Raw genomic sequence first — 25,912 nt, 5'->3', positions numbered from 1 at the left:
ATGCTGGAGTGAGGCAGCATCTCTGGAGAGAAGGAATGGGCAACGTTTTGGGTCGAGATCCTTCAGACTGTTGTCAGGGGAGGGGGCGGGACAAAGATAGAATGTAGTCAGAGACAGTAAGACTAGTGGGAGAACTGGGAAGGGGAAGCATCTGCAGTTCTTTCTTACAAATAAAATACACTGTTCTGGAGGTAATTTTTTTGATGCCAATAACTGCAAATCTGTCAACAAATTTTGCTGTAGTTTCAGTTCCACCATTGTTTTTCACCACACCCATGAAATACCGTGCCTATTTTTAAAACTTGTGTAGCCTTCTTGGTGAATATTCAGTCATAATTAATGTTCATCTCTTGATTCATTATTTTTGCATGCTCCTTGCTGAACCACAGAATGCCGGCCAGATAGTTTCAATATGCACTTTACTTAATTTTAAACACAGAAATGAATTCAGTCTTTTATAATGAGTATTTCTCCACAGTTTCAGACCATAACTGCAATCCCTTTTCTCTATTCATTTGTTTTAGTGATTCTTATTTTGTTATCATTTTACACCTGATTTTGCTACTGCTTGGATTAATTATTAAAACACTGGACGAGAATTTTATATGTTGCAACAAACATATTTATCCCGACACAACAACTCCAACCTTTATCGAAAGTTTATTTCCTGAAGTAAGTGTTTATTTGCAAAAGGTGATATGTAAAAAAAGGATTTTTAATCTATAAATTTACCTTAAAACATTGGGTATTTCAAAAAAGAACAAAATAATTAGAAGTAATAATAGACTTTGCCTCCTTGTTTCTGCGCTGCCATTCAGCATGTTTGTAAGTGATCATTTTAGTTTATTTTGTTATTGTCATGTGTACTGAGGTACAATGAAATGTTTTTTTGTTGCACGTTATCCAGTCAGTGAAAAGATTATACATGATTACAATCAAGCCGTCCACAGTGTACAGATGCAGGATAAAGGGTATAATGTTTAGTGCAAGCACCATGACACGAAAATGGGTATTATAGATACTGAAACTGGTTGTCAAAAATTGCAGCGGGATCTCGATTGGTTTTGCAGGTGGGCTGATGGAATTTAACACAGAAAAATGTGACATGGGGCATTTTGAGTGTTTAACATGGGCAGGACCTACATAGTGAATTGACTTGAATTCCACAGATTCACCACTCTCTGTGTGAAAAATGTTTTTCTCATCTCGGTCCTTGACTTCCCCCTTATCCTTAAACTGTGACCCCTTGTTCTGGACTTCCCCAACATTGGGAACAATCTTCCTACATCTAGCCTGTCCAACTCCTTAAGAATTTTGTAAGTTTCTATAAAATATCCCCTCAATCTTCTAAATTCTAGCGAGTACAAGCCGAGTCATAGAAACATAGAAACATAGAAATTAGGTGCAGGAGTAGGCCATTCGGCCCTTCGAGCCTTCACCGCCATTCAATATGATCATGGCTGATCATCCAACTCAGTATCCCGTACCTGCCTTCTCTCCATACCCTCTGATCCCCTTAGCCACAAGGGCCACATCTAACTCCCTCTTAAATATAGCCAATGAACTGGCCTCGACTACCCTCTGTGGCAGAGAGTTCCAGAGATTCACCACTCTCTGCGTGAAAAAAGTTTTGGTCTATCCACTTTCTTCATATGAAAGTCCTGCCATCCCAGGAATCAGTCTGGTGAACCATCTCTGTACTCCCTCTATGGCAAGAATGTATTTCCTCAGATTAGGAGACCAAAACTCCAGGTTTGGTCTCACCAAGGCCCTGTACAACTGCAGTAGAACCTCCCTGCTCCTATACTCAAATCCTTTTGCTATGAATGCTAACATACCATTCACTTTCTTCACTGCCTGATGCACCTGCATGCCTACTTTCAATGACTGGTGTACCATGACACCCAGGTCTCGTTGCGTCTCCCCTTTTCCTAATCGGCCACCATTCAGATAATAGTCTACTTTCCTGTTCTTGACACCAAAGTGGATAACCTCACATTTATCCACATTATACTGCATCTGCCATGCATTTGCCCACTCACCCAACCTACCCAAGTCACCTTGCAGCCTCCTAGCATCCTCCTCACAGCTAACAGTGCCCCCCAGCTTCGTGTCATCCGCAAACTTGGAGATGTTGCATTCAATTCCTTCGTGCAAATCATTAATATATATTGTAAATAGCTGGGGTCCCAACACTGAGCCTTGCGGTACCCCACTAGTCACTGCCTGCCATTCTGAAAAGGACCCGTTTACTCCTACTCTTTGCTTCCTGTCTGCCAGCCAGTTTTCTATCCACATCAATACTGAACCCCCAATACCGTGTGGTTTAAGTTTGCATACTAATCTCTTATGTGGGACCTTGTTGAAAGCCTTCTGAAAGTCCAGATATAACACATCCACTGGTTCTCCCTTATCCACTCTACTAGTTACATCCTCGAAAAATTCTATAAGATTCGTCAGACATGATTTACCTTTCGTAAATCCATGCTGACTTTGTCCAATCATTTCACCACTTTCCAAATGTGCTGCTATGCCATCTTTAATAACTGACTCTAGTATTTTCCCCACTACCGATGTTAGACTAACTGCTCCGTAATTCCCCGTTTTCTCTCACCCTCCCTTTTTAAAAAGTGGGGTTACATTAGCTACCCTCCAACCCTCAGGAACTACCCCAGAATCTAAAGAGTTTTGAAAAATTATCACTAATGCATCCACTATTTCTGGGGCTACTTCGTATTGGTGGAAATGTGTCAGCCTCAATAACAATCAGCACGGGAGCACCTCAAGGCTGCGTGCTCAGCCCCCTGCTGTACTCACTCTATACCCATGACTGCGTAGCGAACCACAGTGCGAACTCCATCATCAAGTTCGCTGACGACACCACTATTGTGGGGCATATCACTGATGGGGATGAGTCAGAGTACAGAAGAGAGATCGAGCAACTGTCCATATGGTGCCAGCGCAATAACCTGGCCCTCAACACCAGCAAAACCAAGGAACTGATTGTGGACTTTGGAAGGAGTAGGAGGGGGACCCACAGCCCCATTTATATCAACGGGACGATGGTTGAAAGGGTCAAGAGCTTCAAATTCCTGGGCGTGCACATCTCTGAAGATCTTTCCTGGTCCGAGAACACTAATGCAATCATCAAAAAAGCACATCAGCGCCTCTACTTCCTGAGAAGATTACGGAGAGTCGGATTGTCAAGGAAGACTCTCTCTAACTTCTACAGGTGCACAGTCGAGAGCATGCTGACCGGTTGCATCGTGGCTTGGTTCGGCAATTTGAGCGCCCTGGAAAGGAAAAGACTACAAAAAGTAGTAAACACTGCCCAGTCCATCATCGGCTCTGACCTTCCTTCCATCGAGGGGATCTATCGCAGTCGCTGCCTCAAAAAGGCTGGCAGTATCATGAAAGACCCACACCATCCTGGCCACACACTCATCTCCCTGCTACCTTCAGGTAGAAGGTACAGGAGCCTGAAGACTGCAACAACCAGGTTCAGGAATAGTTACTTCCCCTCAGCCATCAGGCTATTAAACCTGGCTCGGACAAAACTCTGATTATTACCAACCACTTTCTGTTATTTGCACTATCAGTTTATTTATTCATGTGTGTATATATTTATATCATGGTATATGGACACATTTATCTGTTTTGTAGTAAATGCCTACTATTTTCTGTGTGCTTAAGCAAAGCAAGAATTTCATTGTCCTATACAGGGACACATGACAATAAACTAACTTGAACTTGAACTTAAGTACTCTGGGATGCAGCGTATCTGGCCCTGGGGATTTATCGGCCTTTAATCCATTCAATTTCCCTAACACCACTTCCCGACTAACCTGGATTTCACTCAGTTCCTCCATCTCTTTTGACCCCCGGTCCCCTGCTATTTCGGGCAGATTATTTATGTCTTCCTTAGTGAAAACAGAACCAAAGTAGTTATTCAATTGGCCTGCCATGTCCTTGTTCCCCATGATCAATTCACCTGTTTCTGACTGCATGGGACCTACATTTGTTTTAACTAATCTTTTTCTCTTCACATATATATAACAACTATCACGGGGCCGAAGTTCCAGGCAGCGGACAAACGGGGCCATAAGCCTGGCAATGTCCCCGTCAGCTGCAGCAGAGTTGGGGACAGTTTGGTCCCTCCGCCCACCCAGAGTCACTGACCGCACTGCACTGGCACCAGACCCCAGACCCCGACCCCACACCGTGGTGATCCGGACCCCGACCCACACACGACACAGGGGGTGATTCACCCCCCCGACCCCCACCACCACATGGGGTGATTCAACCCCCCTGACCCCGAATTAGTCTAATCACTCTTCTCTGAATGGTTCATGATAGTGTTTGTGGTTCTAAAATTGACTATTGATGATGGAGGCAGTGATGATTAAAAGTAATTACAGTTCTTAATGGTTCCACAATTTAGACTAAAATTGAAGGACAGCTAAAATTGTTTTACATTTGAAAGTGTAAGTGAGAATGTTATGCCATCGAATAATTACAGAATATGAATTCAGCTTGAAAGATTAATCATAACTCAAAAATAATGCGTCATCAGGCCCTGTTATTGTTTCATTAAATGATTAACTTTTTTTTCAGACCAAGAAATGGCATGTTGCAACCAGGATCCATGTAAAAAGCAGGAGAAAACTAGCCAGTAAGAAATGCCACAATTATTTTGTTGCTTTATTATTTTTCATAAACTGAAATTTGGTTTCACTAATACACACCAATGGTTTGTGGTTTGAATTAAGTACATCTCACATCCTTAACAAAATAACAAACTATTTTTTACAGAAAAAAAAATATCTGTTGTTATCAGCAAAATTGCTGACATTTTCCACATAACCTACCAGGATTTCTAAGCAAATGTGGATGTATAGAGGTTGCAACAAGTATTTACAATAGTTTGGCTGACTTGTTTCCTGACTTGGAATACAAAATTTCAGAGGTTCCCCAGATCATATGCTGGAAATAACTGAGAGAACTAACAGATAAAAAAAAATAGCTAACTAATATATATATATATTTTGAAGTCTTTTAGTTTTAATAACAAATTATGGTTAGCACTTGTTCCATATTTAATTTTAAAATACTTTCGATAGGGCAGCGCAGTGGCCCAGCCTGTTGCCTCACAGCTCCAGTGATGCAGGTTCCATCTGACGTCCAATACAGCCTGTGTGGAGTTTGCACATTCTTTCTGTGACCATGTTGGTTTCCTCCCACATCTCAAAATGTGTGGGGTTGTAGATTAACTAGCCACTGTAAGTTACCCCGAGCAGTAGTGTGTAATAGAATCTGTTATGTGTGGGAGTTGATGCTACCCCATCAACCCCCACTTATAACAGATTAGATAGGATTAGTGTCTTCTTCTTACGTATGGCGTGCACAGCCTAAAGTTGTAGGACAACTTGGTCTATTTGATCTTATTTGATTGTGCACGCCAGGTGGATTGCATTCATCGAAACAGGGCGGACCACGTGAAGGTTGCAATCTCCCACCACGAGGATTAGTGTAAAATGAGTACGTACAGTGCATTCAGAAAGTATTCGGACCAGTTCACTTTTCCCACATTTTGTTACGTTGCAGCCTTATTCTAAAATTGATTAAATTCATAGAAACATAGAAAATAGGTGCAGGAGGAGACCATTCGGTCCTTCGAACCAGCACCGCCATTCATTGTGATCATGGCTGGTCGTCCCCAATCAATAACCCGTGCCTGCCTTCTCCCCATATCCCTTGATTCCACTAGCCCCTAGAGCTATATCTAACTCTCTCTTAAATGCATCCAGTGATTTGGCCTCCACTGCCCTCTGTGGCAGGGAATTCCACAAATCCACAACTCTCTGGGTGAAAAAGTTTTTTCTCACCTCAGTCTTAAATGGCCTCCACTTTATTTTAAGACTGTGGCCCCTGGTTCTGAACTCGCCCAACATTGGGAACATTTTTCCTGCATCTAGCTTGTCCAGTCCTTTTATAATTTTATATGTTTCTATAAGATCCCCCTCATCCTTATAAATTCATTTTTTTTAAATCATCAATCTACGCACAATACCTCATAATAAAAAAGTGAAAACCGGTGTTTAGAAATTTTTGCAAAGTAATTAAAATAAATAACTGAAATATCACATTTACATAAGTATTCAGATGCTTTGCTATGACATTCAAAATTGAGCTTCGGTGCCTCCTATTTCCATTGATTATCCTTGAGATGTTTCTACAACTTGATTGGAGTCCACAAGTGGTAAATTAAATTTATTGTACATGATCTGGAAAGGCACACACCTGTCTATATTAGGTCCCACAGTTGACAGTGCATGTCAGAGCAGAAACCAAAATGAAGATGAAGGAATTGTCCGTAGACCTCCGAGACAGGATTGTGTCGAGACACAGATCTGGGGAAGCGTATAAAACAATTTCTGCAGCAGTGCAGGTCCCAAAGAGCATAGTGCCCTCCGTCATTCTTAAATGGAAGAATGTTGAAACCACCAGGACTGGCCGCCCGGCCAAACTGAGCAATCGGGGGAGAAGGTCAGGGAGGTGACCAAGAACCCGATGGTCATTCTGACAGAGCTCCAGAGTTCCTCTGTGGGGATGGGAGAAACTTCCAGAAGGACAACTATATCTGCAACACTCCACCAATCTGGCCTTTATGGTAGAGTGGCCAGATGGAAGCCACTCCTCAGTAAAAGGCACATGACAGCCCGCTTGGAGTTTGCCAAAAGGCACCTAAACAGGATTCTCTGATCTGATGAAACCAAGATTGAATTCTTTGGCCTGAATGCCAAGTATCATGTCTGGAGGATACCAGGCACCACTCATCACCTGGCCAATACCATACCTATGGTGAAGCATGGTGGTGGCAGCATCATGCTGTGGGGATGCTTTTCAACGGCAGGAACTGGGAGACTAGTCAGGATCGAGGGAAAGATGAACAGAGCAAAGTACAGAGAGATCCTTCATGAAAACCTGCTCCAGAGCGTTCTTCTTCTTCTTTCGTGTGGCGTGCACAATCTAAAGTTGTTGGACAACTTGTTCTATTTGATCTTCCGTTTGTGCACGTCGAGTTGATTGGATTAGTCGAAACAGGGTGGATCACGTGAAGGTTGCAATCTTGCACCCCCTCCAGAGCATTCAGGACCTCAGACTGGGGCAGAGGTTCACCTTCAAACAGGACAACGACCTTAAGCACACAGCCAAGACAACGCAGGAGTGGCTTTGTGACAAGTCTGTGAATGTCCTTGAGTGGCCCATTCAGAGCCTGGACTTGAACCCGATCGAATATCTCTGGAGAGACCTGAAAATAGCTGTGGATCGACGCTCCCCATCCAACCTGACAGAGCTTGAGAGGATCTGCAAAGAAGAATGGGAGAAATTACCCAAATACAGGTGTGCCAAGCTTGTAGCGTCATACCCAAGAAGACTTGAGGCTGTAACCGTTGCCAAAGGTGCTTCAACGAAGTGCTGAGTAAAGGCTCTGAATACTTATGTAAATGTGATATTTCAGTTATTTATTTTTAATCGCGTTGCAAAAAATTTTACACACCTGTTTTCGCTTTTTTATTATGAGGTATTGTGTATAGATTGATGATTAAAAAAATGAATTTAATCCATTTTAGAATAAGGCTGTAAAGTAACAAAATGTGGAAAAAATGAAGGGGTCTGAATACTTTCTGAATGCACTGTAATGGTCAGCATGGTTTTGTTATAGGCTGAAGGGCCTGTTTTTATGCTGTATTTCTTTATGATCTATGTTTATGAAATATGTTTTCAGTAGTTGTATCAGTGGCCTGGCTATTTTGTAAATGGGGCTTGTTCTTGTCACCCTATGTAATGGCTATATGTTGTAGAAACTCCTGCCATCATGCATTGATTTATAATTAAAGATGGGGTAGCATTGAAAACGAGTGGATGTTGAACACAACTAAATAAATGTTAACCAAGTTTGCTTAGTTTAGTTTAGTTTTGAGATACAGCGTGGAAACAGGCACTTCTGCCCACCGGGTCCACACCGACCAGCGATCCCCGCATATTAACACTATCCTACACACACTAGGGACAATTTTTACATTTACCAAGCCAATTAACCTCCATACCTGTACGTCTTTGGAGTGTGGGAGGAAACCGAAGATCTCTGAGAAAACCCACGTAGGTCAAGGGGAGAATGTACAAACTCAGTACAGCAGCACCCGTAGTCGGGATCGAACCTGGGTCTCTGGCACTGTAAGGCAGCAACTCTACCGCTGTCCCATGCCACCCAAGAGCAGAATGTTCTGAGTAGAAAATTCCTCCCATTATTTGTGTGGCAGATTTATTGCTTCCCCCCCACCATAGCTACTAATAGATTCCTCATTGTGAATGCCCATTTTAATCTTTACAGCCAAGCTTCTGTCAGATTAAAACAGCTAAGTTAGGCAGTAATTTTGGATTGCTTTGTTGTAAATTGACGGTTAATTTTGTTGTGTATAGGATTAAACAATGTCAATACAGTGGTAGCAAATCTCAGAAAAATAACATTCCATTGCTAAGAACAACTAATACTATTTGTACATGACTGGGATGTAGGAAGCATATATAAGTCAAACCCAGTATTCCTGTATTGGCTAATGCAATTGTTATGTTACTGGGCTAGTAATTCAGAACTCCAGTAATTCAATACTCCAGACAAAATTAGTTAAAATTCTACATGTGGCAGTTTGAGAATTTGAATTAATTCCATTAGTTTTAAAAGTCGGTTATGAAACTAAGTGAGGATGAAGTTCTTGGTTTCTTGGTCCTCCAAAATATTCCAAATGGAATTTATAATGGAGGTGGTGAAGGGAGGGCTTAAGTTCCTGACTTGGTATTGAAAATTCAATAAATTATTTGTACCTTTTAGAAAAGGAAACACCATATTAATTTAATAACTCATACCTTTGATAGCATTATATTCGTATCATAACAAATTATGGTTTGCACTTGCTCTATCATTTAAAGAAAGAATCAAAATGTATTTGCAATTATTAAATCCAACTTAATATAGTATTGAAATAAAACTTTTTTTAACATGGAAACATTACTAGTGCTAATCAAAATATAGTGATTTAGGAACAATATCTGATGAATAGTTTGCCTGGTCGATTGTTCCGGATAACGATAAATAATCATTTACAGATTAATAATTTACAGGAGACTAAAATGCATACAGGGTTTAAGTTGTCTCTTGAATTGCCATTTGATAACCCAAACAGTTTGAATGGTAAAATTTCCCATGATTTTGGCCATTTTTAATATAAGAATCATTTTGTTACAAATAACAATGAAAATAAAAAGGAGATAATTTTAATTAACAAAAGTAGGTGGAGGATTGAAAATAAAAATCAGAGATTTTCCTCCAACCTTTCCACTGGCAATTAAAATGGAGGTTAGTCAGTGTGGATTTCATGGGGGGCATGGTAACTAATCAGCTCTCAGGAGGAGGAATAAACTACAATATTTTAAAGATTCTGTTTGGCCCCAACATTTGTTCTTATCTTATGTTGTCTTGATTATTCACAGCGTCAATAAATTATCTGCACAGCCCTGTGATACATTTTCCTGCCATCAGTGCTGAAACAGTTTACCACACCAACAGACAGCTGACCTGTGAATTGGGCTTGCTGTCAGAATTAGTAAGATTATAGCACAGAAGGAGGCCATTTTCCATTCAAGTCTGCTAAGCAGGCTCCAAGCAAGAGTATTCCAAATAATTCCAATTACCCCCATCTCAATCAATTCTCTTCTTATAGCCCTTAAATATTTTTCCCTTTCAAGTCCATATCCAACTTGTGTAAAGAAAAAAAATATTTTCCTTGTGCATTTACCAATCACCTTCACTGTATGTCCTTTGGTTCTCAGTGATTCCAGCAATGGAACAGCTTCTTACTGCTTAGGCCCTTTATAATTTTAAATACCTTCATCAGATGCTCTCCTAATTTCCAATAACTCCAGCTTCTCCAAGTTATCTAAGTAATTGAAGTCTATAATGCTAAGAATTGTTCTCAAGAACCTTTATTTGACTCCCACTCTAATCCATCTCATCATTTCTAAAGTGTCATGCCCAAAATTGAACATAATGTTTTGACTTAACTAATATTTTAGAAGGGTGTTTCATATTCTTTATCTCTCACATGAGAATACAGGGGAAAGAAACAAGACCATTTAAGATACCATTTAGATCAGTGACCATACATGTTTTCTCTATGAATCAAACTTCTTGTTGCTCACCGATCAGCCCTGTGTTTCATTTAGTTTCCTGGTGCCTCTATTACTTTTTACTTCTCCACTGAACCTTCCATAATCAACATGTTTTTCACATGTTATTGATCTGATTCATGTGGGTTTTATTTTAGCTTTAATGTATATTATCTCTTTGGTCATCCAGGATACCTTGGCTTTAATTATCCTATCTTCCTCTCTGTGGGACTGAGGTAGCTGAGAGAATTTGAATCAAGTCTTCTGGTTTTTAATTTATATCCTGCCAATGTGCCTTTGTCTTGCTTGGATATCAGAAGCATTAACAAGATCTTTGTAAATCTATATTACTAAAACTCTGATCTTGACCGCTTTTGGTCCACTGTGCTGAGATTTCCGACAGAACGCCGCCACCTACAGCCGTCATTTTTGGCCACCTCGCTCAGAGCCCCCCTCCACCTTCCGGGACCAGTGAATTTTTCCCATCGATGAAAAATCAGAGAGATATTAATGTTTCTAAAAAATTCCCCATTCTCTCTGCTGCCCCAGTTGGCGGCAGGGGGAGGGACTATAAAACCCGGAAGTGTAATACCTCACTCAGTCTCTGCCAGGAAGTGAAAGGGTCACGGCTTTCTGAGCTGCGAATAACACTGAACGCACGTCTACTCCTGGATGAGTCCCCTCGATGCGGCTCTAAAGTGACTGCAGCCCAATTGATTGCCTCGCCTTTTTTTAAATCTTTGTGTTCACAAAATGAATTTTGGTTGTCGGGTGGCTGCAGCCCAATTGCTTGCCTCGACTTTTTAACAAGTGTGTTCAAAAAATGAATTTTGGTTGTCGGGTGGCTGCAGCCCAATTGCTTCCCTCACCTTTTTAACAAGTTTGTGTTCACAAAATGAATTTTGGTTGTCGGGTGGCTGCAGCTCAATTGTTTGCCTCGCCTTTTTTTTTTTAAAAGATTGTGTTCACAAAATGAATTTTGGTTGTCGGGTGGCTGCAGCCCAATTGTTTGCCTCTCCTTTTTAACAGGTTTGTGTTCACAGAATAATTTTGGTTGTCAGTTGGCTGCAGCCCAATTGTTTGCCTCCTTTTAACAAGTTTGTGTTCACAAAATGAATTTTGGATGTCGGGTGGCTGCAGCCAAATTGTCTGCCTTGGCTTGGCTTTTAAAATCGTTGCAACAGTTGGATGCCAGCCCAAGAATCCATTCGTCCCACTGTGTAGACTAGCCCTCTGGAAACCAGTACCTTCGGCCCGCAACACCCATACTAGCGCCACATAAACCCCCCCCCCCCCCCCCCACAGGCGAGCAATATTGGAATTGGTGGAGGGGTGGAATATTGCGTTGGTGACCAGCCCTCCCGTGTGATGCTGGGACCCAACGGGTCCCACTTTGTCTAGTCTCTTATTAAAAAAACAACTGCCATAGCTTTTAAAATACAGTGCTGTCTCAATGTCTCTCTTTTCATGCATATTGTTTCCTTGATGACACTACCTTGACTGTTGTAATTAGATTTTCTTTTTGTACAAAGAATAGTTTGGTCTTTCTAATTATATTTTACCAAATGGTTCTTAATCTATCTTCAGCAGATTACTAATATGCTGAAACTCTGTGGGTTCATCCAATGTTAATTCTAGACAAATGCTAGAATTTTCATAGTGTTACTTTTAACCACTACTGCAATAAAATATTTGTTATCAGAAATAATTCTCATTAAAAGGTTGCTGAATATCCCATTTAATACAGCTGTAAGCTCCAAATCACTGGCAGCTTGCATGCTGAGAGCTAACTAGGAATATATAATGAGTGCTGACCATGCATGGTTGTCAGGGCTGGCGATGTGCCATGTGAAGAAGTGCAATGGCTGCAACTGCAGTATTTCAGCTTTCCTTATGTTCAATTCAAAATCCCTTACATGTTCAGGTAAACCCTTCCCCCACTGTAGTGAATGTATATTAAACCTGCTTTCCATAGATAAGCTCAATATTTATAGACATTATCTGTCATTTATATTAAGTTATTTTCTAGGACCCTACAGCAATTCAGCTTAGCTATTTGTAACTATCACTGCATAAAATATTTGTCTGAGTGCACATTTCTAATGATGCTTCAATATTAAATATTAGTGCCTCCAGTAGTCAAATTGAATTGTGATGGAAAATATACTTGAGGCATCCTTGTTTTTAATTATTGGTTTTAATGATACGTAAGAATCCATGTGATAAGCATTACCTCTGGCATAAACTAACTGCACGAGAAACTTGTTTTATATAACAACCTTCAACCTATAAGATCAGCCCAGAGCATATGAGAAAAATAAAGGATGTCAAACCAAAGATGCAGAGCTTCAGAAGGATCAAAAGCTAGATCAAAGAGATCAATTTTAAACACCTTTTTAACAAAAAGACTATTAACAGCATTAGAGAGCATACTCCAGACTGTAGAGAAGTTAAGGATGCAGTTATCAACAGAGAAACCGATGAAAGATGTGCATGAGGCCAGTTAGAGTGACCATATAGTATGTTTTAAAGAGGTTATAAGGGAGGGAAAGGTCAAGAAGCATTTTAAAAGGGTTAAAAATATTAGATCTGATGCACTCGGGGACTGGGAACCAGTGTCAATCTGAGAACAAGCCTAGATATGGGATTTGATGGTGATATTTTGGATGAATTGTGATTTATTAAAAGTGAAAGACCAGAAAGTGGGTCGCTGAGTATTGGTCAAGCACAATGCACTCTACACACGCTTTGATAGGAAGACCACCAATGGGTCTTCGTGAGCCCCTGTAACCCCCCCGATGGTATTGCAATCTCAGTCACCAAGGCCGACGTCAGAAGATCCTTCAGGAGGGCGAACCCTCGGAAAGCATCTTGACCTGATCGCATTCTCAAAAACTGCATGGACCAACAGGCTGGAGTTTTTTGTGGACATCTTCAACCTCTCATTACTGAGGTCTGCGGTTTCCACCTGCTTTAAAGGGGCATCAATAATACCAGTGCCCAAGAAGCATAAGGTAACATGCCTCAATGTCCACCAAACCGATGGAAGATGCTGGCACTGACATCCATGGTGATGAAGTGCTTTGCATATCAACTACCTCAGCAAGAACCTGGACCCACTACAATTTGCCTATTGCCACAATAGAGCAACGTGGGTTGCAATCTCGCTGGCTCTCCACTCTTCACTGGACTAGACTCCAGCTCGGTGTTCAACACCATCATCCCCTCCAAATCTGTTACCAAGCTTAGGCAACTGGTTCTCTGAGCAGCCATTTGAAACTGGATCCTCGACTTCCTCATCAACAGAACACAATTGGTACGAATTGACACACTTCTTCCTCGATAACAATCAGCACAGGGGTACCTCAAGGCTGTGTGCTCAGTCCCTCATATTCCGACGTCCTCATTTAGCACCTCATATTCCGTCTGGGGTCCTTGCGTCCTTATGGCATTAACATTGAATTCTCCCAATTTGGCTAGCCCGTGCTGTCTCCTCCCCTTCCTTAACCCTCTAGCTGTCTCCTCCCACCCTCCCATCCGCCCGCCCTCGGGCTCCTCCTCCTCCTCCCCTTTTCCTTCTTTCTTTCCCCACCCCCCCATCAGTCTGAAGAAGGGTTTCGGCCCGAAACGTCGCCTATTTCCTTCGCTCCATAGATGCTGCTGCACCCGCTGAGTTTCCCCAGCAATTGTGTGTACCTTCGATATTGCAGCATCTGCAGTTCCCTTTTGAACACACTGCTCAGTCCCCTGCTCTACTCACTCTATATCAATGACTGTAATTGGACGCAGTTCCAACTTCATTTTTAAATTCGCTGATGGTGCCACTGTTGGACAGATTACGGATGATGAGTATAGGAGGGAGCTCGATCATCTGATTAAATGATGCCAAAATAACAAACTTGCTCTCAACGTCGGTAAAACCAAGGAACTGATCTGTCTTCATCAACAGGTCAATGGTTGAGTCAACAATTTCAGGTTCCTGGGCATATCTCTGAAGATCTGTCCTGCACCCAGCACATTGTTGCAATCATTAATAAAACCTGTTGTTGCCTCTAGTTCCTTAGAAGATATGTTGACGAATACTCTCCTGAATTACTTTGGTGTACAGTAGAGAGCATATTGACTGGTTACATCACGGCCTGGTTTGGCAACTCGAAGGACCAGGAACAAATGAGTTTATGAAAAGTGATGAATACATCCCGGTCCATCATGGGTACTAACCTCCCCACCAAGAAGAAACCACCTACTCGAGATTACGTCTTCTGTGGACAAATACTTCATCGTACAAGTTCATAACCATACCTTGGAGTTCATCTTGATAACAAGCTTTCGTGGGGGGAACACGTGGACAACACGGTCACTAAAACCAACCAGACACTAGGATTCCTTAGACGAAACCTCTGGTTCTGCCCAAAGGAAGTGAAAACCACAGCATATACAACATTGGTTAGACCCTTACTGGAATACGCTTCATGCGCCTGGGACCCATACAAAACTGGTCATATCAACAAACTAAAAGGGGTTCAGAGGAAAGCAGCACGCTTTTGCATCGGGAACCACAATAGAGGTAGGAGTGTCACCCAGATGCTGTCCGACCTAGAGTGGGAAACGCTGGCAACAAGGAGGGCAAGGAACAGACTACTCATGTTGTACAAGATTCAAAAGGGGATGGTGGGAATAACTGCAGATAGATACATAATGTACTCAACAGAAAGGAGAACAAGAAAGAGAAATGATATGCAAATAGAAACCCCATTCGCCAGGACAGATATAAGAACTCATTCTTTGTAAGAACCTTAAGGGAATGGAATAAACTAGACAACAATATAGTCAAATCACCTTCACTAGACAGTTTTAAGCAAAGATACTAGAGGAGCAAGATAGGCCACTCCTCCGAAATCCAATGGACTGACGTATAGTACGTAACGGAACGTCACGGCTGCCATTTTCTAATGCATAACGCGACTTCCGGTATGCCTCCCGCTGTGTAATCCGCTCTATCGTCTGGTGTAATCAGTGTTGTAGGAAACAGTGTTTGATATAGCGCATCTATCACCTCACATATTTTAGTTAATTTTATTGTAAATGTTTTCCCCCTGTTCCCCAATTCCCTCCCATCTTTCCTCCCCAGCCGCCACCTTTGCGTAGTTTCCCTTGCATTGTATTGTGCAGCTTCCCTTGTATTGCTTTAACACACACTGTGCACAAAATTAAATTTAACTTATATATATATTTATATGAATGTGTGTTTGTGTGTGCCTGTGTGTGAGAGGCAAGTTAAGGGCCTGTCCCCACCAGCATGCGATTGCATGCGTCTAGCGCGACCAAAGTGGTCGCTTGAAAAATCTTGCACTGTCCGAAAATCGCGCGAGCCAACGTCCTGTCGGCCCGCAGGCGCATTGACGGGCGTACGCAGCGTCTCGACGGGCGTATGCTGAGCGCGTGGCGTTGTGCGAGAGTGGTTTTTTAAATGTGCTATATAAATAAAAGTGACTTGACTTGACATATTTCTCTAGTTTCTTTCTTCAGATTTCCTCTAATTTGTTTAGCAACCTTTTTCTTTCAATCTCTGTGTATATATATATATATTTGTGTGTGTGGATCACAATATATATATACACACACACACACACACACACACACACACACACATATATCACAATATATATATATCACAACATCGGCGATTAGAGCAATTTACACCGAGCTATAGATGTGGACGCCATGACAGTGTGGAGGCAGTCCGGTAAAATGGCGTCAACCATCACACATGTCATACTACGCGTTTTTCGCTGAGTGGCGCATCTTGCTCCTCTAGTATCTTTGGTTTTAAGGGGGCACTAACAGCATGTTAGTAAGCACAACACATCCACGTTGGCGATATGCAGAGTACTGCCCTGCCGACCATAAATTCAGAAGGTTCATTGAAGGGATCCATAAGAGGTGCCATCTCAAATAGGCAGTCGGCATCATCACGGACCCACAGCACTCTGGTAATGTATTTCACTCCTGCCATCAGGAAGAAGGTATCGGAGTATGAATACTGTAACATCCAGGATCAGGAATAGCTTCTTTCTAACAACCATCAGGCTATTGAACACTACGAACTCTAACTAAACTCCAAACTATGAGCTGCTTGAACTTTGTTTTTTTAACGATATTGGATTCTTTATTTCATTTATTTTGTGTGTTTGTTGCATTATGTTTTGAGTATTGTGTTTACAAACCTGTTATGCTGCTGCTGCAAGTAAGAATTTAATTGTTCTATGACAATAATTGTTGACTGTTGAAGCCACTCAAACTTTCTGTTAACCAAACAAGCATGTACTTAGCACCAATGTGATTTCTTGATCTTGATTTCCTTTCTGTCAGGAATTTACAAGATGAGTCGATAATATAACACTATGACATAAAAGAGTTGTAATTGGGGTGGGATGGGCGGGTGGAGGAGGGTAGAATGCAGCTGGACAAGCCCAACTACAAAATGTGGGTAAACTTGACAGTTGATAAAGTTTCAACAGTAGTTTGCTGATTAGATTTACTTTTAAATGATTTTGTTTTTTTATTTTAAGTATAATTAAATGCAGTTACAAAACATGCAAATAAGATGACAAGGGCATTTAATGACTGCTTATTTATTACATTGGAGCAGTAATTTATGTAATTGCAACATTTTGTCTGAAAATATATTGCAGTCAATAACATATCTTTTGCTTGCAGGAAAACATGTTGTTATGTATCAAATCCTTATCTAGCAACAATGAAAGAAGATGTTTTATATCATTTTGATCTTGGCAGTAAAACTCATGATCTTCCTGCCATGTTTGGAGATATTAAGGTAGGCTATTGGTTTGATTATCAATATATGTGTAGTGTTTGTCGAATGATAAAGTTAAAATGGCTCTTCCTTTCTGCCAGTTTGTATGTACAGGTGGAAGCTCATGGCGAATGAAATCTTTCGCTCAATACATGAATGCGCTATTGGAATTGGGAAGTGCCACAGCTGATATTCCCGATATCTGTGCCCACACTGACCGTTTTAGCATGTATAAAGTGGGGCCTGTCCTAGCAGTCAGTGTAAGTAAATAGAAACCAGAAGGAACAGAACTAATGGTTACATATTAATAGTTGGGTGTGGTGGTTATGTTACCAAAATGGTTACACAGAGGGTTGGACTAATAATCTACAGACCTGAGTCATGAACCCAATGCAGAAATTTGAAAATAAAACAGCAACAAGGTACTGCAGATTCAACAAAGAGTAATGCAGGAAATCTGCTATCGTCAACCAGACTGGCATATATGTGACTCCAGATCTAGAGCAATGTGGTTGATTCTTAACTTGGTAAGTTATAAAACTGCTTTGTTAAAAAAGACCAGAAACTTGACAATGCTTGAGGCAACAAATTTGGACATAACAAAATTGCTACACGTTTATTTATTTATTTATTTAGTTGATTCTTTATTTCAAACAGAATAAAAGAATAAAAAGCAAGTGTGAAACAGCATACAAAAAACAAAACAAGAATATTTAGAAAGTGTCATAAACAATATCTATAAATAAATGAAATCGTACGTGTCCGAAAAGGAGCAGGAAGAAGCCAAAGCTTATTAATTCCCACCCCTTATTCAACTGCTTATAATGATCTTATACAAATATAGCAGCTATATGTACACCATATGTACACCAGCAGCTATATGTACACCAAATTATTTACATTTATACACTAATCAAATATTTACAAAGCCATACAAAAAAGAGAAAAAAAGAAAAAAGAAAAGCAAAAGAAAAGAAAAAACCCTCATATACTATACAGTATCTTAGTCATATATACAACCCATCACCCTATAATCACCCTTCCCAATACAATCAGTATAACAAATATCCCACTCACAATCACCTATCCTCATCCCAATATCCTTTAAAAAAAGTGTTTTTGTACATCTTTTTAAACTGAATTATGTTTGTGCTCCTGATCCAGTTTTATCTCCTGATCCAGACCATTCCACAAATCCACACCACAGATTGCTATGCACATACTTTTAAGAGTTGTTCTGACATTGAGTTTTTTTTAATTATGTTCCCCTCTCAAATTATACCCACCCTGTCTTTCCATAAACAGTTTTTGTATATTAGTTCACTCAGCTTTGCAAAGTTCTCCTCCTAAACTTCCAACTTGGAAGTGGCTGTCTCCCAGACTAATCAAGAAACAACTGACCTTGTGTTTGCAGAACGAAATATTATAGACACTGTGCAAGGACTCTTCCATCATTACACCAGTTATGTGCTCTCCCACTGGCTATACAGACTGACCAAAAAGGGTAGGTCAGTAATATACAGATGTGAGGGGAAAGCACTGGAAGCCCACATGGCTGACGCCAGACCCACAAAATCTCATGGCATCAAATATGAGCAATTAAATTTTCTCCTGATTACCTTTATCATATCAGATGATAAATCATTACTCTTACACGACGACTGAAAATTAGAATGATCATTGAAAGCAGCAAGGATATATTTTTGGTGGTGTACTTCAGTGTGTATTACCAAGGTAGCACCACCACTGTCCAAGTCAAGAAGGACATGGCTGGCAGATTGGGTCTGCTACAGCTGAGTAAACCAACAAGAGTGGTAAACCTTCTTGATCTTTTCATCTGTGGCTGATGCATCTGTTGTGTTGGAATCGATAGAAGTGACCACTGCATAATCCTTTGGAGGCAAAATTCTGACTTCACATGAGGGCACACTCTAGTTATAAATAGGATAGACTAGGATTAGATTTTGTAGCACGTTGGACATCACATAAACATAGAACAATGCAGCATAGGAACACATGATGCCATGTTAAACAAATCTCCTCTGCCTGCATGTGATCTATATCCCTCCATTTCCTGCATATCCATGTGCCTAACTAAAAGCCTCTTAAATGGTGTTATGGTAAATCAGGGGATTAACCACCGTTCAATAAAGAAAGGAAAATGTCAGTTGAGATAAACTGCAACGCAGGACTGCATACATGCTAAACAGTAAAAACACCTTGCAATGGGAGAGCTAAGGGGTTTCAAACTAAAGGTTCAGATCAAAGCTTTTTAGTCCTGCCACATCTTACATAGATACATAGAAAATAGGTGCAGGAGTAGGCCATTCGGCCCTTCGAGCCTGCACCGCCATTCAATATGATCATGGCTGATCATCCAACTCAGTATCCCGTACCTGCCTTCTCTCCATACCCCCTGATCCCTTTAGCCACAAGGGCCACATCTAACTCCCTCTTAAATATAGCCAATGAACTGGCCTCAACTACCCTCTGTGGCAGAGAGATCCAGAGATTCACCACTCTGTGTGAAAAAGTTTCTTCTCATCTCGGTCCTAAAGGATTTCCCCCTTATCCTTAAGCTGTGACCCCTTGTCCTGGACTTCCCCAACATCGGGAACAATCTTCCTGCATCTAGCCTGTCCAACCCCATAAGAATTTTGTACGTTTCTATAAGATCCCCTCTCAATCTCCTAAATTCTAGCGAGTATAAGCCAAGTCTATCCAGTCTTTCTTCATATGAAAGTCCTGACATCCCAGGAATCAGTCTGGTGAACCTTCTCTGCACTCCCTCTATGGCTATAATGTCCTTCCTCAGATTTGGAGACCAAAACTGTACGCAATACTCCAGGTGTGGTCTCACCAAGACCCTGTACAACTGCAGTAGAACCTCCCTGCTCCTATACTCAAATCCTTTTGCTATGAAAGCTAACATACCATTCGCTTTCTTCACTGCCTGCTGCACCTGCATGCCTACTTTCAATGACTGGTGTACCATGACACCCAGGTCTTGCTGCATCTCCCCTTTTCCTAATCGGCCACCATTTAGATAATAGTCTGCTTTCCTGTTTTTGCCACCAAAGTGGATAACCTCGCATTTATCCACATTATACTGCATCTGCCAAACATTTGCCCACTCACCCAGCCTATCCAAGTCACCTTGCAGTCTCCTAGCATCCTCCTCACAGCTAACACTGCCCCCCAGCTTAGTGTCATCCGATCTTGAATAATGGTGTGACAATAAAGTATCATCATAATTCAGCAACAAATTAGAAAGGTGGCACTGAGAATGTCCGCACCTCACTGCTGACAGGACCAAACCAATGATTGCTGAAGACAAGGCAGAAGCATTCATCACCATGTTCAGCCAGAAATGCTGAGGGCATGATACATCACATCTTCTGGAGATCCTCCCATCTTAGAAAATAGTCTTCAGCCAGTTGGATTTACTTTACATAAAACACAATGTCTGTGCTGAACATGATGCCAAGACTATCTTATCTGCCTGCACATAATCCATATCCCTCCATTCCGTTCATATCCATGAGCCTATCCAAAAGTCTCTTAAGTGGCACCATTGTATCTACCTCAACCGCCATCCCCAGCAGCACCTACCAGGTACTCACTACCTTCTGTGTAAAAACAAATTGCCCTACACATCTCCTTTAAACTTAATTTACTCTTACTTTAAAGATATGCCCACTGGTATTAGATTTTTTCCATATTTGGAAAGAGGCTTTGTCCGTCTACTCTATGCCTCTCATAATTTTATATGCTTTTATCAGATCCTCCCTCAACCTCCGGCATTCCAGAGAAAACAATCCAAGTCTGTCCAATCACTCCCTGTAGCTGAAACCTCCCCAATCCAGGTATCATTCTGGAAACCCCCCTCTGCACCCTTTTGAAAGCCATCACCAGAATTGCACATAATACTGCACAAACCTGAGAAGCTGTTGAGAACATTGGATGCAGCAAAGAACATGGAACCAAACAATACCTCAAATGACATAAAGAAACAGAGTTGTACAGCATAGAAACAGGTCATTTGGCCCAATTTGTCTATGCCAACTAAGATGTTCCATCTAAGCTAGTCCCATTGCCTATGTTAGGGCCATATTCCGCCAATCCTTTCTTTCGGAAGGACATTCTTGCTATTGAGGGAGTGCAGCGTAGGTTTACAAGGTTAATTCCCGGGATGGCGGGACTGTCATATGCTGAGAGAATGGAGCAGCTGGGCTTGTCCACTGGAGTTTAGAAGGATGAGAGGGGATCTAATTGAAACGTATAAGATTGTTAAGGGCTTGGACACGCTAGAGGCAGGAAACATGTTCCCGATGTCGGGAGAGTCCAGAACCAGGGGCCACAGTTTAAGAATAAGGAGTAAGCCATTAGAACGGAGATGAGGAAACACTTTTTTTTCACAGAGTGGTGAGTCTGTGGAATTCTCTGCCTCAGAGTGCGGTGGAGGCAGGTCTCTGGATGCTTTCAAGAGAGAGCTAGATAGGGCTCTTAAAAATAGCAGAGTCAGGGGATATGGGGAGAAGGCAGGAACGGGGTACTGATTGGGGATGATCAGCCATGATCACATTGAATGGCGGTGCTGGCTCGAAGGGCCGAATGGCCTGCTCCTGCACCTATTGTCTATTTCCATGTACCCTGCCCAAATTATTTTAATCTTGTATCTGCCTCGACTACATGTATAAATACAATTGTTTTAGTCTTCCTTTAGTCTTAGCTGTGAGGAGGATGCTAGGAGGCTGTAAGGTGACTTGGATAGGCTGTGTGAGTGGGCAAATGTATGGCAGATGCAGTATAATGTGGATAAATGTGAGGTTATCTACTTTGGTGGCAAAAACAGGAAAGTAGACTATTATCTGAATGGTGGCCGATTAGGAAAAGGGGAGATGCAACGAGACCTGGGTGTCATGGTACACCTGTCATTGAAAGTAGGCATGCGGGTGCAGCAGGCAGTGAAGAAAGCGAATGGTATGTTAGCATTCATAGCAAAAGGATTTGAGTATAGGAGCAGGGAGGTTCTACTGCAGTTGTACAGGGTCCTGGTGAGACCACACCTGGAGTATTGCGTACAGTATTGGTCTCCTAATTTGAGAAAAGACATTCTTGCCATAGAGGGAGTACAGAGAAGGTTCACCAGACTGATTCCTGGGATGCCTGGAAGACTGGAAAGACTCGGCTTGTACTTGCTAGAATTTAGAAGATTGAGGGGGTATCTTATAGAAACTTACAAAATTCTTAAGGGGTTGGACAGGCTAGATGCAGGAAGATTGTTCCCGATGTTGGGGAAGTCCAGAACAAGTGGTCACAGTTTAAGGATAAGGGGGAAATCTTTTAGGACCGAGATGAGAAAAACATTTTTCACACAGAGAGTGGTGAATCTCTGGAATTCTCTGCCACAGAAGGTAGTTGAAGCCAGTTCATTGGCTACATTTAAGAGGGAGTTAGATGTGGCCCTTGTGGCTAAAGGGATCAGGGGGTATGGAGAGAAGGCAGGTACAGGATACTGAGTTGGATGATCAGCCATGATCATATTGAATGGTGGTGCAGGCTCGAAGGGCCGAATGGCCTACTCCTGCACCTATTTTCTATGTTGATGCCTGTTGTATCACAGGGTTAGGTCTCTTCCCCTCATCTTAAACCTAGGTCCTCTTGTTTTTGATACCAAGATTTTGACTTTGTATTCTATCTGTGCCTACCAGGTCACACTCAGCTTCCTTTGCTCCAGTGAAAACAAGCCCCACCTATTCAATCTATCCCCATAACTGAAGTTCTCCTATACAGGCAACATCCCGGTGATTCTCCTCAGCATTATCTCCAGCATAACCACATCCTTCCTGTATTGTGGTAACCTGACTGCGCATAGAAGTGCAGCTTGACAATACAATACAATACTGTATATGTCCTACCCTTTTTGACTTACCAAAAAGCATCACCTCACACTTGTCAGGATTAAATTCCATCTGCCAATGCTCCGCTCAACTTTCCATGCGATCCATATCCTCTTGTAGCTTTAGATAGCCTTCCTCATATTATGGAAAATTCTGCCATCAATTTTTGTATCATCTGCAAGCTTACATATTGTACTTTTATATTCAACTAGACTAAGTAGGACCCGTTGGGTCCCATGTTCACACTGGAGGGCTGGTCCCCCGACGCAATATTCCACCTCTCCACCAATTCCAACATTGGTGGCCTGTGGTGGGGCTTTCTGGAGTGCTGGTATGGGTTCTTGGGGTGGCAGCTCAGTCCCTCAAGCCTGATCTGCTGGCAGCTCACTCACGGCTGGTGGGCTGGCATTTGACTCATGACTATTCCTTGAAATTCCATTTCAATCAGGGTGCAAGGCCACCAAATTCAAATCCATGTTCCTACCATTTCAAGCAGGGTGCAAGGCCACCAAATTTAAGTGCAGTTTCTTACCACTACGAGCAGGGTGCAAGGCCACCGAATTCAAGTGCAGTTTCCTACCACTTCAAGCAGGGTGCAAGGCCACCGAATTCAAGTGCAGTTTCCAACCACTTCTACCAGGGTGCAAGGCCACCGAATTCAGTGCAGTTTCATACTACTTCAAGCAGGATGCAAGGTTGCCAAATTCAAGTGCAGTTTCATTCCACGGCAAGCAGGGTACAAGGCCTCCAAATTCAAATGCAGCTTCATACCATTTCATGCAGGGTGAAACCACCATAAAACCACACAAAACACCAAACTCACAGTTCAGTAGACATTTAGTGTGTTCAGTTGATTCACAGCTCAGACAGTCATGACCTCTCCCTCCCCCATCATGCAGAGACTGAGCCACACCCACACTTCCGGATTTTATAACCCCTCCCCCTTCCACCGGAAAAGGTGTGGCTTTCATGGTGTGATTGACAGGAAAGAGATTCTCAACATTTTATAAACACTAATAACACTTTTATTTTTCATTGATGGGAAGAATTCTCTGCACCTGCTCAGCGGAGGGGGGACTGAGTAAGGTGGCCAAAAATCACAGCCGTAAGTGGTAGCGTTTTATCTAAAATCAATATACAGTGCATACAGGAAGTAAGTGCATTTGCAGTAGTGCCTTTTAACTTCAAGCTAAAGCACCCAAGCCGCCATTTGCAGTAAGTAGTGCCTTTCAACTTCAAGCCAAAGTACCCAAGCCACCATTTGCAGTAAGTAGTGCCTTTCAACTTCAAGCCAAAACACCTAAGCCACCATTTGCAGTAAGTTGTGCCTTTAAACTTCATGCCACCATTTGCAGTAAGTAGTGCCTTTCAACTTCATGCCGCCATTTGCAGTAAGTAGTGCCTTTCAATTTCAAGCCAAACCACCAAGCTACCATTTGCAGTAAGAATTGTCTTTCAACTTCAAGCCAAATCACCCAAGCCACCATTAGCAGTAAGTAGTGCCTTTCAACTTCAAGCCAAAGCACTCAAACCAAAGCACTCAAGCCACCATTTCCAGTAAGCAGTGCCTTTCAACTTCAAGCCAAAGCACCCAAGCCACAATTTGCAGTAAGTAGTGCCTTTCAACTTCAAGCCAAAGCACCCAAGCCACAATTTGCAGTAAGTAGTGCCTTTCAACTTCAAGCCAAATCACCCAAGCAACCATTTGCAGTAAGTAGTGCCTTTCAATTTCAAGCCAAAGCACCCAAGCCACCATTTGCAGTAAGTAGTGCCTTTCAACTTCAAGCAAAGCACCCAAGGCACCATTTGCAGTAAGTAGTGCCTTTCAACTTCAAGCCAAAGCACCCAAGCCACCATTTGCAGTAAGTAGTGCCTTTAAACTACATGCCACCATTTGCAGTAAATAGTGCCTTTCAATTTCAAGTCAAAGCACCCAAGCCACCATTTGCAGTAAGTAGTGCCTTTCAACTTCAAGCAAAGCACCCAAGCCACCATTTGCAGTAAGTAGCGCCTTTCAACTTCAAGCAAAGCACCCAAGCCACCATTTGCAGTAAGTAGTGACTTTCAACTTCAAGCCAAAGCACCCATGCCATCATTTGCAGTAAGTAATGCCTTTCAACTTCAAGCCAAAGCACCCAAGTCGTCATTTGCCATAATTAGTGCCTTTCAACTTTAAGCCAAAGCACCCGCCACCATTTGCAGTAATAAGTGCCTTTCAACTTCAAGCAAATCACCCAAGCTACCATTTGCAGTAAGTAGTGCCTTTCAATTTCAAGCCAAAGCACCCAAGCCACCATTTGCAGTAAGTAGTGCCTTTTAACATCAAGCCAATGCACCCACACCAACATTTGCAGTTAGTAGTGCCTTTCAACTTCAAGCCAAAGCACCCAAGCCACCATTTGCAGTAAGTTGTGACTTTCAACTTCACACCACCATTTGCAGTAAGTAGTGCCTTTCAACTTCAAGCCAAAGCACCCAAGCCACCATTTGCAGTAAGTTGTGACTTTCAACTTCACACCACCATTTGCAGTAAGTAGTGCCTTTCAACTTCAAGCCCAAGCCACCATTTGCAGTAAGTAGTACTTAAACCTCATGCCACCATTTGCAGTAAGTAGTGCCTTTCAATTTCAAGTCAAAGCACCCAAGCCACCATTTGCAGTAAGTAGTGCCTTTCAACTTCAAGCCAAAGCACCCAAGCCACCATTTGCAGTAAGTAGTGCCTTTCAACTTCAAGCAGAGCACCCACGCCACCATTTGAAGTAAGTAATGTCTTTCAACTACAAGCCAAAGCACCCGTCATCATTTGCCGTAATTAGTGCCTTTCAACCTCAAGCCAAAGCACACAAGCCACCATTTGCAGTAAGTAGTGCCTTTCAACTTCAAGCCAAAGCACCCAAGCCACCATTTGCAGTAAGTAGTGCCTTTCAACCGCATGCCACCATTTGCAGTAAGTAGTGCCTTTCAA

General features: G+C 42.0%; 1 protein-coding gene across 1 annotated transcript in view; it reads left to right on the top strand.

Moving 5' to 3' along the window:
* The first annotated feature begins 529 nt into the window (after positions 1-529).
* LOC116970506 (uridine phosphorylase 1-like) overlaps positions 530-25,912 on the top strand; it is a 62,244-nt gene continuing 36,861 nt past the window's right edge. Inside the window, exons 1-4 of the mRNA XM_033017154.1 lie at positions 530-672; positions 4,615-4,672; positions 16,948-17,065; positions 17,146-17,304. Coding sequence (XP_032873045.1) covers positions 4,623-4,672; positions 16,948-17,065; positions 17,146-17,304 — 327 coding nt within the window. The 5' untranslated portion in view covers positions 530-672; positions 4,615-4,622. The remainder of the gene's footprint in view (positions 673-4,614; positions 4,673-16,947; positions 17,066-17,145; positions 17,305-25,912) is intronic.

This window comes from Amblyraja radiata, chromosome 2 (genome assembly GCF_010909765.2).
Source record: "Amblyraja radiata isolate CabotCenter1 chromosome 2, sAmbRad1.1.pri, whole genome shotgun sequence".
NCBI lineage: Eukaryota > Metazoa > Chordata > Chondrichthyes > Rajiformes > Rajidae > Amblyraja > Amblyraja radiata.
Note: the sequence above shows the minus strand (reverse complement) of the source record. Positions and strands in the feature narration are given on the sequence as shown.